Raw genomic sequence first — 19,493 nt, forward strand, 5'->3', positions numbered from 1 at the left:
GCCCATTTCATGCACCCACCACTCTCTGCATAAAAAAAACAACTTAACCCTGACATCTCCTCTGTACCTTCTTCCAAGCACCTTAAAGCTGTGCCCTTTTGTGTTAACCATTTCAGCCCTGGGAAAAAGCCTCTGACTATCCATATGATCGATGCTCTCATCATCTTGTACACCTTTATCAGGTCACCTCTGAAACTCCGTCGCTCCAAGGAGAAAAGGCCGAGTTCACTCAACCTATTCTCATAACGCATGCTCCCCAATCCAGGCAACATCCTTGTAAATCTTCTCTGTACCCTTTCTATAGTTTCCACATCCTTCCTGTAATGAGGTGACCAGAATTTAGCACAGTACTCCCAAGCAGGGTCTGACCAGAGTTCTGTACAGCTGTAACATTACCTCTCAGCTCTTTAACTCAATCTCACAATTGATGAAAGCCAATGCACCATACGCCTTCTTAACCACATGGTCAACCTTCGCAGCAGCTTTGAGTGTCCTATGGACTTGGACCCCAAGATCCCTCTGATCCTCCACACTGCCAAGATTCTTACCATTAATACTCTATTCTGCCATCATATTTGACTTACCAAAATGAACCACCTCACACTTATCTGGGTTGAACTCCATCTGCCACTTCTCAGCCCAGTTTTGCATCCTGTTTATGTCTTGCTGTAACCTCTGACAGCCCTCCACACTTTCCGCAACACCCCCAACCTTTGTGTCATCAGCAAACGTACTAAGCCATCCCTCCACTTCCTCATCCAGGTTATTTATAAACATCACAAAGAGAAGGGGTCCCAGAATGAATCCCTGAGGCACACCACTGGTCATTGACCTCCATGCAGAATATGACCCATCTGCAACCACTCGTTGCCTTCTGTGGGCAAGCCAGTTCTGGATCCACAAAGCAAGGTCCCCTTGGATCCCAACCTCCTTACTTCCTCAATAAGCTTTGCATATGGAGTACCTTATCAAATGCCTTGCTGAAATCCATATACACTACATCTATGGCTCTACCTTCATCAATGTGTTTAGTCACATCCTCAAAAAATTCAATCAGTCTCTTAAGGCACGACCTACCTTTGACGAAGCCTTGCTGACTATTCCTAATCATATTATACCTCTCCAAATGTTCATAAATCCTGCCTCTCAGGATCTTCTCCATCAACTTACCAACCACTGAAGTAAGGCTCACTGGTCTATAGTTTCCTGGGCTATCTCTACTCCCTTTCTTGAATAAGGGAACAACATCTGCAACCCTCCAATCCTCTGGAACCTCTCCTGTCCTCATTGATGATGCAAAGATCATTGCCAGAGGCTCAGCAATCTCTTCCCTCGCCTCCCACAGTAGCCTGGGCTGCATCTCGTCTGGTCCCAGTGACTTATCCAACTTGATGCCTTCCAAAAGCTTCAGCACATCCTCTTTCTTAATGTCTATGTGCTCAAGCTTTTCAGTCTACTGTAAGTCATCCATTCAATCATCAAAATCCTAACAATCAACTTTTAGGGGTGAGATCCTTAGTCATAGAAAATGAAAGCTCAGAAACAGGCCCTTTGGCCCATCTAGTCCATGCCAAACCTTTTAAACTGCCTAATTCCACCAACCTGCACCTGGTCCCATCCATGTACCTCTCTCATCTTCTCTTAAATGTGCCACCAGTTGCACTGGTGGCTCATTCCATACTCTCATCACCCTCTGAGTGAAGACGTTTCCCCCTCATGTTCCAGTTAAATATTCCACCTTTCATCCTTAACCCATGACCTCTAGTTGTAGTCTCACAAAAGCCTGCTTGCATTTACCCTATCTATACCATTCATAATTCTGTATACCTCTAACAAATCACCCCTCAATCTTCAATGTTCTAGGGAATAAAGTTCTACTATTCAGTCTTTCCCTATAACCCAAATGCTCCAGTCCTGGCAACATCCTTGTAAATTTTCTGTATACTCTTTCAGTCTTATTGACATCTTTCCTGTGGATAGTTGAACAAAACTGCACACAATACTCCAAATTAGGCCTCAGCAACATCTTACACAACTTCAACGTAACATCCCAACTCCTCAATGGTCTATGAAGACCAATGTGCCAAAAGCTTTCTTTATGACCCTACCTGCCTGTAACACCACTTTGAATGAATTATGGACCTGTATTCCCAGATCCCTGTGCTCTACTGCACGCCTCTGTGCCCTACTGTTCCTGTTCACTGTGTAAGGCCTACCTTGGTTAGTCCTGCCAAAGTGCAACACTTCACGCTTGTCAGCATTAAATTCCATCTGCTGTTTTTCCAGTTGGCCCGGATACCGTTACAAGCTTTCATCAGGACTGAAAAGGAAAGGGAAAGATGCCTGAATAAGAAGGTGGAGGGGAAGGAAGACAAGCAGGAAGGTGATTATTGAAACCAGATGGGTGGGGGAGGAGGCCTGAAGTAAGTTGAGAGGTGGAAAAGGCTGGCGAAGAAGGAATCTGATCGGAGAGGAAAGTGGACCATGGGAGAAAGGGATGGAGAAGGGGCACCCGGGGGAGATGATATGCAGGTGAGGAGAAGAGGTAACAGGCCTGAGGGGGAAATAAAGGGGAATCAGGAGGGGAAGAAATTACTGGAATTTGGAGGAATTGCTGTTCATGTCATCAAGTTGGAAGCTACCTAGATGGAATCTGATGAGGTGTTGCTCCTCCAACCAAAAGCGGTCTCATCACAGCAGAAGAGGAAGCCATGGACTAACATGTCAGAATAGGAGTGGTGATAAGAACTGAAATGGTTGGCCTCCAGGAAATTCCACATTTTGCAGATAAAGTTGAGGTGTTTGATGAAGTGGTCCCCCAATCTATGTTGGGCCTCACCAATGTATAGCAAGATTTTGTCATCCTTTGGGAAGGAGGTAAGAATGTTTTTGTATTCAGGTTATAAATGCAAATAATATATTTGCCATCTGGCTTTTTTTTTAAGATTAAGCTGTTTGATTCAACTTAAGCCACATTTGAGGAGTATCTTGGGAACTGTACTGGAGATATGGAAGAAGGGAAGTCAATCAAAAGTACATCCCATGACAAACAGCATTTTGGGAAATCCTGCCGATGTATGGAAATGAAATTCTGATTGCTGCACCTTGCTATACATTGCAGGGTATTACATTGCAGGATAAACTTGTGCTTGAAGTTAATGAATTGATCATCCAGACTAATAATTTAAACATGATAGGTAGGCCTTTGGGGTGGGAGGGAAATGGCTGACATTTACATGAATAATTTAAAAGACTATTTAAATTGAGTCATTAAATGCGTATTTTATGAGGCATCTTTAAATTTACAAATATAACTAGTAATTTGAGTTTGGGGAAAAATTGATGGGGGTAAGGATTTACACATTTGGGTTTGCTTCTTTCTGCTCTTCTAGACTATAATGAGTAAATCCAGTGGATACAGGAACAGTGGATGCAATGCTGCTTTACTCACTGCCCCAGAAACACAAGCTCAATCCTGACGGAAGGTGCCATCTTTGTGGAGTTTGCAAACTTCCCCTGTGACTACATGGGTTTCCTCTGGCTATTCCCATTTCTTCCCAAATTCCCAAGTCACGGGTTAGTAGCCTAAGTGGCCAGTGTAAGTTGGTTCTAGTGGTAGATTCTGAAGGGGAGTTGATGGCAGTCTGGAGGAAAATTAAATTGGTTTAGTGTAAGATAAGTAGAGGTGAATGCCTGATGGCCAGTAGAAACTCAATGGGCTAAAGGGCCTGTTTCCATGCTACGTGGCTCTATCTGTGACGATATTTGCATTAAATTTTTGCTACACCACAAATCAGAATAAATTTATTTGAAAAGGATCAGGAATTATTTCAAAATGTTAGCATCATAAATTTTTGATTGGATATGAAAGCATTGTAAGAGTTGTTTACTGAAGATGTAATATAGCAGTATATTTACTATGAGTACCCCCTGTGGCAAACATGGAGTATGCTTTGATACATATTGAACAATATGAAAACAGGTGGAGGGGCAGGTAGTGTTGAGAAAGTATGGAGGCTGCAGAAGGACTTAGATAAGGAAAATGGGCAAAGAAGTGGCAGGTGGAATACAGTGTTGGGAAGTGTATCACATTGCACTTTGGTAGAAGGAATAAAAGCACAAACTACTTTGGAAATGGGGAGAAAATTCAAAAATCTGAGGTGCGAAGGAACTTGGGAGTCCTTGTGCAGAATTCCCCAAAGATTAACTTGCAGGTTGAGTGGGTGGTGAGGAAGGCAAATGTAATGTTAGCATTCATTTTGAGAGGACTAGAATGTAAAAGCAAGGATGTAAGGCTGATGCATTTTGGGTCCCTTATCTAAGAAGGGATGTGCTGACATTGCAGAGGGTTCAAAGGAGGTTCACGGAAATGATTTGGAGTTTGAAAGGCTTATCCAATGCAGAATGTTTGATGGTTCTGGACCTGTACTTGCTGGAATTTAGAAGAATGATGGGGTATCTCATTGTTGAAAGGCCTAGATAGAGTAGATGTGGAGAGGTTGTTTCCTATAGTGGAGGAGTCTACAACCAGAGGGCTTAGCCTCAGAATAGAGGGATGTTTATTTAGTATGGAAGTGAGGAATTTCTCTAGCCAGAGGGTGGTAAATCTGTGGAATTTGTTGCCACAGGCAGTTGTGGAGGCCAGCCATTCAGTGTATTTAAGGCGGAAGTTGATAGATTATTGATATGTCAGGGTGTGAAAGGAGAAGGCAGGAGAATGGAGCTGAGAGGGAAATGGATCAGCTTTGATCAAATGGTGGAGCAGACATGATGGGCCAAGTAGCCTAATTGTAATCTATTGTCTTATGGTTTTATATATGTCACTGGCTGAGACAGGGGGCTAATGTTTTGCTGTTGGTGGGGAATAACTCTTTGCTGTATTCTAGTTGTAACTACATAGGCCGGCAGCCCATTTAAAATACAAAGCAAGATATAATACAATGTCGAATTGTCAGGTGTATGATTAGTTTTTGCTGTACTGCAGGTCGTGGTCTTTATTCTAGTTGTTGTAGTAACTACATCGGCCGGCAGCCCATTTAAAATACAAAGCAAGGTATAATAAAATGTTGAATTATCAGGTGAACGATTGTGCTCTTTAATGGGGGCTTTGCTATTGTATGCTTGGTGGGTGGAGGGGGCTTTCTTGCTGAAGTAAGTGGGGGAGAGGGAGGGTCATAGCTTTTGTTACTGCTTGTGCATGGTAGGGGAAACGGGTGCTTTGGAGTTCTAACATTTTTACTATCACTCGTTTTTGTGGATGTCTGCAAAGAATAAGAATTTCAGGGTGTATTTTGTGTACATTTTTCTGATATTAAAGTGAACCATTGAACTATTGAGTATGTGGAACCTCAGTTTCAATGGCTGTTAGTTTTGGTGTTAACTTTATCATGTACCTTAATCATGACTGTCTAAAATCAATTAAACTTTCAAGTTTTGATAAATACTAAATAGTCTGCATGTAGAATGCACCTTTCTCTGTAGTACTCTCTGTAAATGAACCTTTGTCTTCCTCATTGGGAGACCCTAGTCAGTACGGATCAGTGACATCTCCTTGCTGACATTCAGCACGGGCACATCTCAAGTATGCGTGCTTAGTCCATTCCTCTACACTCTTGGCACTCACAGCTCACTGTTACTGGTAAAAATCTTAGATGGCAACGAGGAGGCGCACAGGAGTGAGATTGATATCGCGACAACAACATCGCAGTCAGCACCAACAGGATCGTATGGACTTCAGCAGAACACACACCAGTTCTCATTGAAGGGTCAGCGGTGGAAAGGGTGAGCAGCTTCAAGTTCCTGGGTGACAGTGTCCTGGAGGATCTGTCCTGGGCCCAGCACGTTGATGCAATCATGAAGAAAGCACACCAGTTGCTCTGCTGCATTGGGAATTTGAGAAGACTTAAATTGACACCAAAGACTCTTGCAAATTTCTATAGATGTACACTTAAGAGCATGCTCACTAGGTTGCATCACAGCCTGGTATGGACAGAATCGCAAGGGGCTGCAGAGAGTTGTATACTCTCAGGCACAACCCTCCCCACCAACAAGGACCTGAATTTGCAACAACTTTTATTAAGGACCTTATCATCTGGGACATACGCTTGTGGCCTTTTTTGTTATTACATCGGGAGGGAGATACAGGAGTCTGTAGACCATGTATTTAATGATTCAGTGACTGCTTCTACCCCTCTGACATCAGATTTCTGAACAGTCCACAAATGCTACCCTGTTCCTTATTTTGCACTATTTATTTGTAATTTATAGTAGTTTTCATGGTTACACTGTACTGCTGCAAAACAACAAATGTCATGCCACATAAGTGATAATAACTCTGATTCCAGTTGACACTTTATAGCAATGACAGATGGTTATGCTTTTTTGCCCAATATTGGTGAATAATCATGTTAGGTATGACTGTGTAATTGTTTTGGGGAAGAAAAAGCAAAGATTACATGGTTTATGGAAAAAAGACCAACTGTAAGTGCTTGCTTTGTTACTTCCTGCAAAACAGAAAATGCACAGGGCAATTGCTCGACCTTCAAAATGTTTAAAAACTGCTCTGTGGTGCCATCTTGTGTCTAAAACACAGATCTGTAGTTTCATAGCATCTTAATGAGAGATGCCCATTATAATTTTCCATTCATTTTTGAGTTTCTTGAGTTATTTCTGCAGAATACAACAGAAAATGTCAAATTTACTTACTAAATTATGATTTAGTGCTCCTAAAACAGGACCTAGAATATAGTAGTAGGTTATTTCAGGGACCTGTATTAATGAAATCAGACAGGTTGAATCTCAGGTGGAGTTTTGAAATCTTGGATGTATTTCATTAGCTGATGGCTATAACGCATGGAACAGTTCAATTGTTGAAATAACTCATGATGAAAGATGAACAAATATTTAGAAGTTCACATTTGCATTGAAGAAAGCAGAATGCAGGAATTTTAAAGCATTTGCTTTAAGAATTATTCGTAACTTGAAACACTAGGTACTTTTACGGCTTTGAGCCTATTTTGACTTAACTGGCAAGCTGCAGCTGGAGTCAGTGGGCATGTGTGTAGCTGAATCATCCAAACATAAATTTGAAAAATGAGTAAAAATAAAATTGAAAAAATTATAAATATGACTAAAGTTACAAATTAAGGATGCAGTTTACAAGCAATGCACACAATGTAATTTTTTGTGGAAACCTACTGAATATTGAAAGGTCGAGATGGAATGGATGTGGAGAGGAAGTTTCCTATCATGTGGGAGTCTAGGACCAGAAGGCACAGACTCAGAAAATAAGGGTGTACCTTTAGAACAGAGATGAGGAGGAATTTCTTTAACCAGAGGCTGGTGGCTCTGTGGAATTCATTGCCACGAACAGTTGTGGAGGTCAAGCCATTGGGTATATTTGAAGTGGAAGTTGATAGGTTCCTGATTAGTAAGGGTGTCAAAAGTTACGGGGAGAAGGTAGGAGAATGGGGTCAAGGGGGATAATAAATCAACCGTGATAGAATGGCTGAGCACACTTGATCGGCTGAATGGCCTAATTCTGCTCCTATGTCTTGTAGTCTATGGCTTTTTAATGCATTGCCATTCTCTGGTAGGGCTTCTGCTTAAATAGTGCACCCCCTAATGCTGCAACTTTAAATTTGATTTTATTTGTTAAATATATTAACAGTAATATTTTGTATATACACATTTTTTCACCTGCAAGAGCATAGAATACAGGTGAAAGGATCCACATTCTCACATATCTTCAATGAAGCAGTTGATTTTCTGTGCTCCATTTTAGAGCTTCTGATGTTCTCGTCTAATGGAATGTTTTACATCCAAGATAATTTTAAAAAGTTGTAATGTCTTTAGCGTCCATTGTTCTTTATAACGATATACTGCAATTAAACTTCTGGTAAATATGTTTGTCTTACCTCCCTCTGCCAGTAATAGTTACACCATAAGTACTAAATATGAACTTCCATGCCCCACAACTTTAATATTTTTGTTACTGTGCCATATTTAAAATTATTTAAAGTGGTTATTTCGCTTTGCAGTCAAGAGGGTGTTTTAATGGAAGATTGGCCTGGTATTCGATTCTCTAGTTTTTGCAGAAGGTGGGTGTAGTGGACCTCGAGATACGATAAATCTAATGCATTTTTAAAATGTTCTTGTAGGGCAAGGGCAGAATAATTCGGACAACAGGTATCGCTAGGAATTTTCGACTTTCGATGCTCGAGATTAATTAGTCATTATAAGCCTGGTTCGTGAGGTTTGTGAAATGTACAATTAGACGTGGAATGCGGAACTGCAAAACGTTTACTTAAAATTAATAAACTTGCAACTACAAACTTGGTTTTAATCAGATTTGTAAAACTTTTTCAAAACTTTTAAAATGGGGGTTTCTAGCAGATTCGTTTATAACCTGTAACGTCTTTATTACTTGAATCACTGTAATGCGCGGTGTAACTGCCACTGAGTCGGAAATCCGAATGGGGTCCTGTTTTTCAACAGAACTTTGTCCGGCTGCTCTCGCTCTCTGAGCTGAGACTTTGAAATTGACCTAATACAACAACATGTGTTGTTACTTTTTTACGGGGGAAGAAAATATTCTTATAGTCGCTCGGTTTGGGGAAAGACAAGATCACATCCACCCCCTGTGGACCTGCCCTCGTACTCCACACCGGCTATAAAGCGGAGCGCGCGTTTTGCAGTTGAAACAATAGCAGGATGGTGTCTAGCTCGGGATCTCTTTCTCACCCTTAAATGCGGGGAGAAGCGACCCCTTACCGTGTGATTCCTTTTAGGCTGCGGAACATACTTGGTGAAACCAATCATGTGGAAGGGTTAATTATTTTTGCAGAAAATAAAACAGGAATCTGGGAAAAGACCAATTTGTATTGAATATTTTTTTCTTCCCTTGCGGGCTGTTTGGTTATTTGACTTCCTGCTGTCGCTGGCTCGGGTCTGGGCTCAGATTTGTTGTGAGTTGCGGTTAGTGTGTGGCTGTGCGGACGGATACGGCTGTGTGCGTGTGTAAAGATTTCCTGTCGCTGCGCAGTGATACCATCAGCAGCACTCTCTGACTCTCTGGGAAGCTGCTGCTGCTGCTGTTTGCGGAGAAGATGGCGACTTCACTTCACGAGGGTCGGAAAAATCAGCTGGATTTACTCATCCAAGCCGGTAAAACTCGTCAATAAGAACTTTGCGGCCCACGCGTGCCGGCGGGCGCCGCGCAGGGAATGTCAGTGGTGCCTGCCTGCCTGCCTGCGCTCTGCTTAAGTCCCGTTACTATAAGGAAGGGAGGGGGGTTGATCAGGAAGTGATCACCTTGTTAGCAACCTGCATGGCGAGAGCAGCTCTTCCTGATCATTTCTGAAGGGGAGAGCATAATAAAACCTGATTGTTTGTATTTTTTATATATTGCGTCATTGCAAAATAATATTTGGAGGACTTAGTGATCCAATGGAATTTCATTCGCAGGAATGCGTCTATTAGCAGAGCGCTATTTGACTGTGCGCGTTTGCCGTTAGTTTATATTAATAGCTACGGAACCAGGAAGTGTGGTGGATTGTTGTCTTTCCTACGTCTTGCCACGCTGTCTTGCTTTGCTGATACTTGAGGCTTTAAATCCACGGTTGACGCCTCTGACTGATGTATTTTATAACTTTACCATTCGGAAAGAACTCGTACTTTTAAATCAGTGTTGCAGGACGTTCGGGGCGGGTCGGTGTGTTTTTATATTGAATCATTCATCTGCTAACTGCGCTGCCACAACCAATCTTGATGGCGGAAGCGCCGCCGCTCGGTTCCGTGTGATTGACGTGCGGCGGCGTTGGCTGCTCCGCTCTCGGTGGGAGGCCGGCTGGGGCTCGGCCCGGGGCCCGGGGGGCGGGCGGCGGGCGAGGCCGCGTCCGGGTGGAACCCGCGCCGCGCCGCGCCGCGCCGGGTCTGTAAACACGGAAGTGAGCTGCTGCCACCCCGCTTCACTCGGACTCGCCGCGGAAGCGCGCGATTCAACCACAGCGGAGTACACGGCCCCATTGCCCACCGGCACCTTCCCGTGTCACTTCATTCCGGGGTTGGGGGGAAGGGTGGTATTACCAACGCTTGCTCCGTACCTTATTACTGTATATGCCTATTTGGCACAGTTTTGACATAATCACAGTTTAAAAACACAATCGCAATTATTGTAAAATGCTTCTATTACTAAGCAAGTACAGGTAAACCCCTTATCTATTCGACCAGTGTTGATTATAAGGAATATCTTTCGAAATACGTGTAATGCTTTATTTAAAAATCGTTTCTGGCTCCGCCCCTCGTGCGTACTTATAAAATGCTGGCCGAACACCCACATTTCGGAAGAAACCTGTGCATTCTGAAACGCATGCTGGTCATAGAGGCGGGCTTGAGTTCAGTGATGACGAAAACCATTTTCTCGAAAGCATAAAAAAATCACTAATCGTTCTAATGACCATAACGAGGAAAAAAAAGAGGAAGCAAATAATTTTCAAGTTGACACCATATTTCAACGTTTGTGGAAGGGATCTTGTACAAACAACTCGTAAACCCCAAGGTTTGTCTGTCTGTAGCTAACGGGAAACCTTTTTATTAATGAACCGTGTGGTCATACTCCCGCCCTTCAGCGTTATGCTTAGTGTCTGATCTGAAAGTATTGAACGTTTGGCACATGGCCTGGTATTGAGGCAAGTGCATGTATTAATTCTGCAGTTTCGGTTTAGACATAAAATCAAACAGCTCAATTTGAGCGCATTCCATTTCAGGACATACTCGAAATAAGGATTCAAAACTTCCGTTTGACCTGCTTGCATCTTCAACGCACGATTCAAGTATGATTGACTTGGCAAACAAGCGTGGTGTTTAATTTTAAAAAAAGAAAAGTTTGTGCTGAAGTTCGCCCTGATTTGTGTGAGCTAAGGATTGATTGTAAATCCACAAATGGAATGGTGTCGACAAACACGTCGTTCTCGGGAGTATGGCCACCCAAGTCAGCTTTCTGTTCCCGTTCCGTGGTGAAGGGTTTCCTGGGTGCCTGCTGCTCTGTCTTTGGCAGAGACTGCCATGAGCAACTTGAGCTGCTTTCAGACTCCATGTATAATTACTCACTCGGCTGATTCCGCACCAAGATTAGGTATCCAACACATTTCCATAAATGGAAACAACCGAGAATAGGCCACCTTGGCCAAAGTTGTGTTGATCTCAAACAGGTGGCACTGATACATAAGCTTCAGGCTGCTATATGTATGTGAGAGAGCAACAGACTACTGACCTAATGCGAAACCTAAAACCCAGGGTTATGCTGGAACCCAAATTTATCTCCATTGTGTATTTATAGCTGCCCTTCAAACCGATTTTGGCCTCTTAGTTAAATGTATCAGCCTCCCATCATTCTACAGTTGGTTATCAGGTTATTAAAACGTTAATTTGACAGATTTACATTCAGCTACTAGATTAATGCATTGTCTTTTAATTGAAGTGCCAAATAAGTTGTATTATTTTTGACTTTTGTTGAGATTGTTGTGCCAGTTACTCTCCATCCATCTCACTAAAGTCATTTAGACATGTAAATGTGTAAATTTAGATAATGCCTATTTCTGGATTATTCTATGTTTAAGGACATTGTGCTATAACTGGTGTTTTACTCAAGGTCATAATGCCTATATTTTTTGCCAGTATGGTTGAATTTTTAGTTGAACTTCTTCCCCAACCTTTCCCTCGGCATGGACAGATAGGATTAGTTCCCTGGTAGAGAACAGCTAAAGGACTTCAAACTGATCCGATATCTTTCACATATTTAACTGATGTGAGGAGATTTTTTTTTCTTTTTGCTTGCTTTGAACAATGTGCAAATTGTGGTGATACTGTTAACTGCTTCAGTAGCTGTAACTTGTTTTCAGCTCTTGTCAACGCATGCCTGCATGTCATCCAGAAACATTGGAAACAGAGGAGCATCAGAGTTCTGATCTAACCACTCTGGCCCAGTTGCACTGATGTGCTTCACTGGCTCTGCACTGTTGCCAGCTTTCAGACAGTGTTTATCTGATGCACTGCCTGGAGAAAGGGCAGTTCTGTATATGTGCTTAAAATTCAGCTGCCCTGCCGCTTTTGGTTTAAAAAAAATGTCTGGCCTGTATTTGGTGGTCAATTGTTTATCTAAAAGAGAAAAAATTCAGATCTCATTGACACTTGTCACTGCTTGTTCATTGGATTCATAGTTGCATTTTGCTATTGCACAAGAGGTTTTTGTTGTAAAACTCAGGCAGGGTCCTTGTCTGAACAGTGCAAGCAAATGAGTGTATCTTTCACAAATCACATTGAAACAGGAGATGCAGAGTACCAACCTCGAAGTGGGACAGTGAATTTCAGTGCGGAATCTTGCTCAGAAAATTGCAGAGTGGAAAGCAAAGATCGGGGAAGCAACACGTTCAGCTAATGCTTAAAGCATACTGTACATATCTAATAATTAGAATCTGAAAGAATAAGAATGCATAGATATAAAGGTTGATTTTAAGTGCTAATGAGGTAGTTTAGCAGCATTCATGACATAGTTACACTTCACTTGCACTTGGTGGATAAGCCCCAACACAAGGTACTGAGATTGTTCACAGACAAAATGCTGGAAGAACTCAACAGATAAGGCAGCATCTGTGGGGAAAAAAATAAGCAATAGTTGTTTCAGGCCAATACCCTTTATCAGGTCCGGTAATGCTGCCTAAACTGTTGAGTTCTGCCGGCATTTTGTGTGTGTTGCTCTGGATTCCCAGCATCTGCAGAATTTCTTGTGTTTATATATTGGTTCCTGCCACTGCTCAGTGGGAAAGTAGAGAAAGTTCCTGCTCTTCATGAACTTGAGCATTCAGTATTTCCATAGGGTAATGTCAGCATTCCTCTTCGAAAAGAAGGGCAGCAGTTTCCAAAATCAAAATGCTGCAGATGCTGGAAACATGAAATCTGAACGGGGAAGTTTAAAATACCCAGCGGGTCAGGCAGCATCTGTGACCTGCAGAAAATTTCCGGCATTTTCCATTTTTATTTGGCATCAACTTCCTGGCTTTGTGCTGAGTGATTTCTTGATGCAGTGTAACCTGCTTTCAGAGAGCAGCACAGAATTTACCATACCTTGCAATAGTTTAGTAAACGGAGTACTCATTTTTCAAATAGTAAATGGCTCAGTGGAAATTAATAAATCAAAGAATGACATAGTGGGCCTTGGACTGATGCTGCAAAGGGCTGTCCAACTCGGACAGTGGCACACAGAACCACAGTACAGGCCCTTCGGTCCACATGTTTTGCCGACCTTTTAACTTTTAAGATCAAGCTGATCCTTTCCTCCTACATAGCCCTTCATTTTTCTAACATCCATGTGCCTATCTACAAGTTTATTTAATGCCCCTAATGTATCTTTTAGGTTAGGTCTCTATTCATTGGAGCGTAGAAGGTTGAGGGGGGAGTTGATCGAGGTATTTAAAATTTTGAGAGGGATAGATAGAGTTGACATGAATAGACTGTTTCCATTGAGAGTAGGGGAGATTCAAACGAGAGGACATGATTTGAGATTTAGGGGGCAAAAGTTTAAGGGAAACAAGAGGGGGTAATTCTTTACTCAGAGAGCGATAACTGTGTGGAATGAGCTTCCTGTAGAAGTAGTAGAGGCCAGTTCAGTTGTGTCATTTAAGGTAAAATTGGATAGGTATATGGACAGGAAAGGAGTGGAGGGTTATGGGCTGAGTGCGAGTAGGTGGGACTAGGTGAGATTAAGAGTTGGACGATTAAGAGATGGCCTGTTTCCGTGCTGTGATTGTTATATGGTTTATATGGTTATATGGTATTTAACTGCTACCACCTCTCCTAGGTCATTTCACACATCCACCACTTACTGTGTAAAAATAACTTGCATCTGACATCCTCCTTATATTTTCCCACATTCACTTTAAAATTATGCCCCATTAGCCACTTCCACACTGAGAAAAAAGGTCTCCTGGCTGTTACTCGATCAATGGTTTTTATTATCTTGTGCACCTCCATCAAGTCACCCCTCATCCTCTTTCAATCCAAAGAGAAAAGCCCTAGCTCACTTAGCCTTTCCTCATTAGAAATGCTCTTTTAATCTAGGCAGCATCCTGGTAAAACTGGTCTGCACCCTCACTCAATTCTCCATATCTTTCCTATAATGAGGCGATCAGATCTAAACACAATATTCCAAGTGTGGTCTAACCAGGGTTTTATGGCGTTGTAACATTACCTAATGGCTCTTGATCTCAGTCCTCTGAGTTTTGAAGGCCAACACATCACAACCCTTCTTAAACACCCTATCAACTTGCATGGCACCTTTGTGGGAACTATGGGCATGGACCCCCAAGGTCTCGCTTTTCCTCCAGACTACAAAGATGGCAACATCACTGCTGGTTGGATATTGATGTAAAATTACATTCAGTGGGCAATTTGTTAGGCACAGTTCATGTTCTGCTGCTGTAGCCCATTCATGTCGAGGTTTGATGTGTTGTGCATTCAGAAATGCTCTTCTGTGCACTACTGTTGTAATGGGTAGTTATTTGAATTAGTTTCTCCTTCCTGTCAGTGTGAACCAATCTGGCCATTCTCCTCTGACCTCTCATTAACAAGGCATTTTCTCCAACAGAACTACTGCTCACTGAATGTCTTTTTTAAAATTTATCGCATTATTCTCTAAGCTCTAGAGACTCCTGTGTGTAAGATCCCAGGTAAATCAGCTGTTTCTGTGATACTCAAACCACCTTGTCTGGCACCAAAATTATTCCATGGTCAAAGCCACTTGGATCACATTTCTTCCCCATTCTGGTGTCTGGTCTGAACAACAACTGAACCTTTTGACCATGTTTGTGTGCTTATATGCATTGAGTTGCCGTATGATTGGCTGATTAGATATTTGCATTAACAAGGAGGTATACCTAATGAAGTGGCCACTGAGTGTGACTAATATTTTAGATGAAACAACTGGAGTGACTTTTAATGGTGTTGTCATGTTTAGATTTAGAAGTGATTGTTTTGGAATGAAAGCAAGGGGTCCCATGAACTCGCTGGTCTGCAGCCTTGTTTCCTTTCAAGCGTCAGTTGAGCTGAAGTTTGCTGTTCATTTCTGTGAACTTTGGCCTGATGTTGGCATGGTAGCACTTTCGTGTACGTGCTTTAACTTAATTAATTCAATTTTCAGGATGTGGATGTTGCTGTCAAGGCCAATGCCTAGTTTGCTTCCGTCACGTTTTGCTCGTTAGGAGGTACTTGTCAGCTGAACTTTAGTACTGCTGCAACCTTGCTAGAGAAGGGGCTTCCTCAATGCTGTTGCAGAGAGTGCTACAAGGTTTAAAGGATGATGGGCAGAAGGGCAGTAATACAGAGGGTGTGTGGCGACCCACTTCCCAGCGCACTTGAACCGGCTCACAAAGTGGCGCGCGCTGGCATTGAGGCCGGTCCAAAAGAGGGCGCCAAGCCTGCTTCACCAGCAAGGGGAAAAGCCCGCGCGGGGGTTAGGACTGTGAATACATGCCCCCTACAGTATTCCCACCCGGGGAGGGCGGGATCAGGAAGGCTTTAAAGCGAGGCCGCGAAGTTTGAATAAACTTCTTTCGCAACTGCATCTCACTGACTACGTGTTGTTATTTCAGCACTGCATGTAGCACACCACTACAGGTGTGTGATTTGGAGGGAAACCTCAAGGAGGTGGTGGTCATGTGTATCCTGCACTCGTCCCTCTCGATGCAGGAGATTGGGAAGTGCTGTCAAAATAGCCTCTGCAAGTGGGTGTCAGGAGGTGAATTACTTGGCAGAGAAAACCAACGCATCTGGTAGTCTCGGGGCTGGTTCATCTCTGAACAGTAATAAGCGCCCCCACCCCCAAATCTTTGTATTTTTGAAGTTTCTGTATGGAAGCAAAGTGCTACAAGTACAATTTACCAGTATTTCTGAGTAGCTTTCTTTTAAAATGTGTCACATTGTGACCTTTTGGCACTCGTGTGTATATATTGTAGCATTTTTCCTTTGCTTATTTGATATGTGGATACCCAATTTGATTTCAAAATAAACAATACTCTGAAATTCTGTTTCTAATTCTCATAAGAACATTTCAAAAAATTGTCTCCATTTTGCATGTAAGTCACTTTTTAACTCCTTATCTTTTTTTCTCTCCAGTCCTGATGAAGGGTCTTGGCTTGAAAAGTCGACTATACTCTTTTCCATAATGCTGCCTGGCCTGCTGAATTTCTCCAGTATTTTTTGTGCGTGTTGCTTAGATTTCCAGCATCTGCAATTTTCTCTTAATTTTTAAAAAAAATATTGTAAATTGTGAAGGGGAACATTTTCATTAATTTTTAATTGGATATGCCCTGCATTGTCAGTGTTACTGTGTGAAAACAGTAATGAATGTTTCACCTTTAATGTTATCTAAATTGATACCAGCCTTTTAATGGAAATTTTAATAGATTACTAAATTTTAAAAGCATGCACTGACATCTCTGTTGACTTGTAATCCAAGTCTGCAGTGTATAGTTCTTTCCCCCCCAGACTGTGTTGGAACTACATTCCTTTTCAAATTATTCTTTTGTGGGAAGCGAAAGTCAGCCTGTAGGTGGACGAGTACATAGTTGTTTTATTTGCCCTTGGTAATGGTCTTGGCCAGAACGTTATGCTGTCTATCACAAATAGCTTTTCAATTATGTAAGTTAGAATTGTAGTTGAATTTGCTCCTCAGTTAAGCACACTTCTTAAAAAGTAATAGTGTCACTGAACATAGTGAATCTTTTAAGAGTTTAAATGGACAAACTGCTATGTCTTCTATCAAGGTTGTATATTTAGTAAATGCTCTTGAAGGCTTATTCTGTTTATGATTGTCTTTGAAGTGCTATGACATGATCAAATCAAAATAATATACCTTTTCTCATGCAATTTCTTTTAACAGTCTGCCTATATGAATTATTTTATTCAATGTGCTTCTAGAGCAAAACTGTGATTTTTCTCAAGTTCCAAGTGTATGTGTTGTGGTTTCCTTTGCAGTTCTTAGATAGGTGACCACATCACAGTGTATGAGTGGATGTGAATGGTGCTGTTAACAACATTTTGTGATGTTTTTCTTCCAACAAAATGTCACATTTTTTTACATTCATTATTTGTGTTTCAATTTTACATTTACATATATGTAATTGCTCTGTTCCGATTAGGAAAATAGCTAAAGATTTGAGCATAACAACTTTGGTTTTAACAAGCTAGTATTCTGCCTCTTATGCTAACTTTAAAACAAAGTATCATTAGTAGTTTTTAAATTTAGTTTCCCATCAGATTTAAAGAGATTGTTGCAAAGTTCATCTCTGCTTCTACAGTCCATTGTTGGAAAGATACATCCCTTGGTTACACATGCCTCTAAGAGATGCAAGTGTGTCTTTTTCTCCCCTCCCCTTCCTTTGACACTGTCAACTATTTGCATGGCTTGATGTATGACCATAATAGTTTTAGCCGTGAGTTGGTTCGACACTGTCTACTTTCAGAGTGCTCTGATAAGTCCGAAAATTGTTTGATTAGACTGGTACTTAATACCTGAAGTTTGTATATTTAACTTGTATAAGGTGCTATTTAATATTTTGCAGCCGCCCAACACCATTAAAATATATTTTTTTAAAAAACTAAAGTTGTTACTTCAGGTTATTAAGCTTCCTACCAAGATGTCCCATTTCCTTCCAGATTTGTTGGTGTTGCACAGTGGTGCATCTATAAATACTGTTGTCCAGCATGAAGAAACCAAAACAGGCACAGACTGCAAGTAGGCAGGTATTTACAGTTGAACTTGGACCATGCTAGAACTTGTAGGAAGGGACTTTTGGGGGCCTAAGGTATTAACAGTTCAATAGAATTGGTTTACATTGAGAAATGAGACCATTACTAAAACAATAGTGCAAGTTAAAGCTTTGATTTAAGACTTGTTGCATTCAGATTAGCACATTGTATGCAGCACTTGATATTTTGGTTTACCAATTCTATGTCTTTCTTCTTACAGTGGAAGCATCTGTCCACAGCAGTCATGTCCATTGCACAGATAAGACCATTGAGGCAGCTGAAGCCCTGCTTCATATGGATTCTCCAACCAACCTGAGGGATGACAAGAACAGCGGTAGGTAATCTCTCTCAAAGTTGAAAGTTCTGGACTTTGATGTGAAAATAAGTTTTATTCTATACAGCTCATCCCTGTTTGTCAAAGATTCATTACCATTGAATGTAATCTATAACTTGCCTATTGTAAAGTAAGCTCCCTTATTTTCAATCTTCTCGGGACTGTGAAATTTTTTATTTGGATATTTTCTTTCCTGAAATAATGTATCTTAATGTTAGATAAAATATGAAGTGCTTCTCTTGAATTCCACCTTGGGCGCAATGAATTTGTGGTATGTAGTCTGGAGAGTTGTCCTGTGGATCGCAGAACTGGAAATTTGCATGCCAGCAAGCCGTGTGCACGCGCATGCTCCTCCAGGGGCATCATGCTCAGATCTGGAATAAATGCTGACAAACTTTGATTATTGATGGGGAGATTTTTATTTTTAGCTCTGTAGGGAATGTTGATTGAACTTTTAATGGATTCAGTTTCTGTTGGGTTCAGAAATACTGAGTCGTATCGAGAGACAGCAAAAAAAGGCCCTTGGCCCACACTGACTATCAACCACCTATTCACCCTAACCCTACTTTAGTCCCTTTTTTCATTCTTCCCACTTTCTCATCGACTGATTTGATATCCAGAGTCAACCATTTTGCGCTGTTATTTTCTAACAGGTATTGAACTGCTAAGGCTTAAAAACTCTCTAGCACTTGAATGAGAAACAAAAATAAGAGTGAAGGGAGATTACAGTATTAGGGATTGTGGGATTAAGGCAAAGAGAAAAATATTGATGTGTCAAGTTGAGGATGTCCTTGCATGATTTCCATTCGAATAAACCCTTGGTGATGTGTAGTCAAGGTATGAATGTTTTTGCTTGGGCTTCTCTACCTTTTTAAATGTAAGATGAAATTTGGTAGTTGGACTAAAATTCTGGGCAGGTATTTGATATCTATTTGGATAGGGTGTTTGAAAGGGTTTGTCCATTAATTCCATAGAATTAGTGGCTGAGATTTTGATTCACCGAGCCACCCAGCATGGTTAGCGCAGGAAGGAAGGGGTTAATGTATGAGGAGTGTTTGACAGTGCTCGGTCTATACTTGATGGAATTCAAAAGGATGAGGAGATGTCTCCTTGAAACCTATGGACTATTGAAAGGCCCAGATAGTGAATGTGGGGAGGGTGTTTCCATTAGTAGGAGAGTCTGGGATCTAAGAGCACAGTTTCAAAATAAAGCGATGTCCTTTTCAGATTGAGATGAGGAAGAATTTCTTTGGCCGAAAGGTGGTGAATCTCTGCAATTTGTTGCCACCTAGGATATTGGAGACCAAGTCATTGGGTATATATAAGACAGAAATTGACAGGTTCCTCTTTGGTGAAA

General features: G+C 41.5%; 1 protein-coding gene across 11 annotated transcripts in view; it reads left to right on the top strand.

Moving 5' to 3' along the window:
• The window catches only part of LOC132391688 (ETS-related transcription factor Elf-2-like), a 159,212-nt gene that overhangs the window by 97,867 nt on the left and 41,852 nt on the right, over positions 1-19,493 (top strand). For 5 of the 11 annotated variants that reach the window (XM_059965194.1, XM_059965193.1, XM_059965200.1 and 2 more), the window contains one exon: positions 18,023-18,136. In XM_059965194.1, the coding sequence (XP_059821177.1) occupies positions 18,023-18,136 (114 nt within the window). Of the gene's footprint in view, positions 1-9,019; positions 9,166-9,937; positions 10,559-16,201; positions 16,254-17,709; positions 17,797-18,022; positions 18,137-19,493 lie in introns of those variants that run through there. The other 6 variants (XM_059965196.1, XM_059965198.1, XM_059965195.1 and 3 more) reach the window with 5 other exon arrangements.

This window comes from Hypanus sabinus, chromosome 3 (genome assembly GCF_030144855.1).
Source record: "Hypanus sabinus isolate sHypSab1 chromosome 3, sHypSab1.hap1, whole genome shotgun sequence".
NCBI lineage: Eukaryota > Metazoa > Chordata > Chondrichthyes > Myliobatiformes > Dasyatidae > Hypanus > Hypanus sabinus.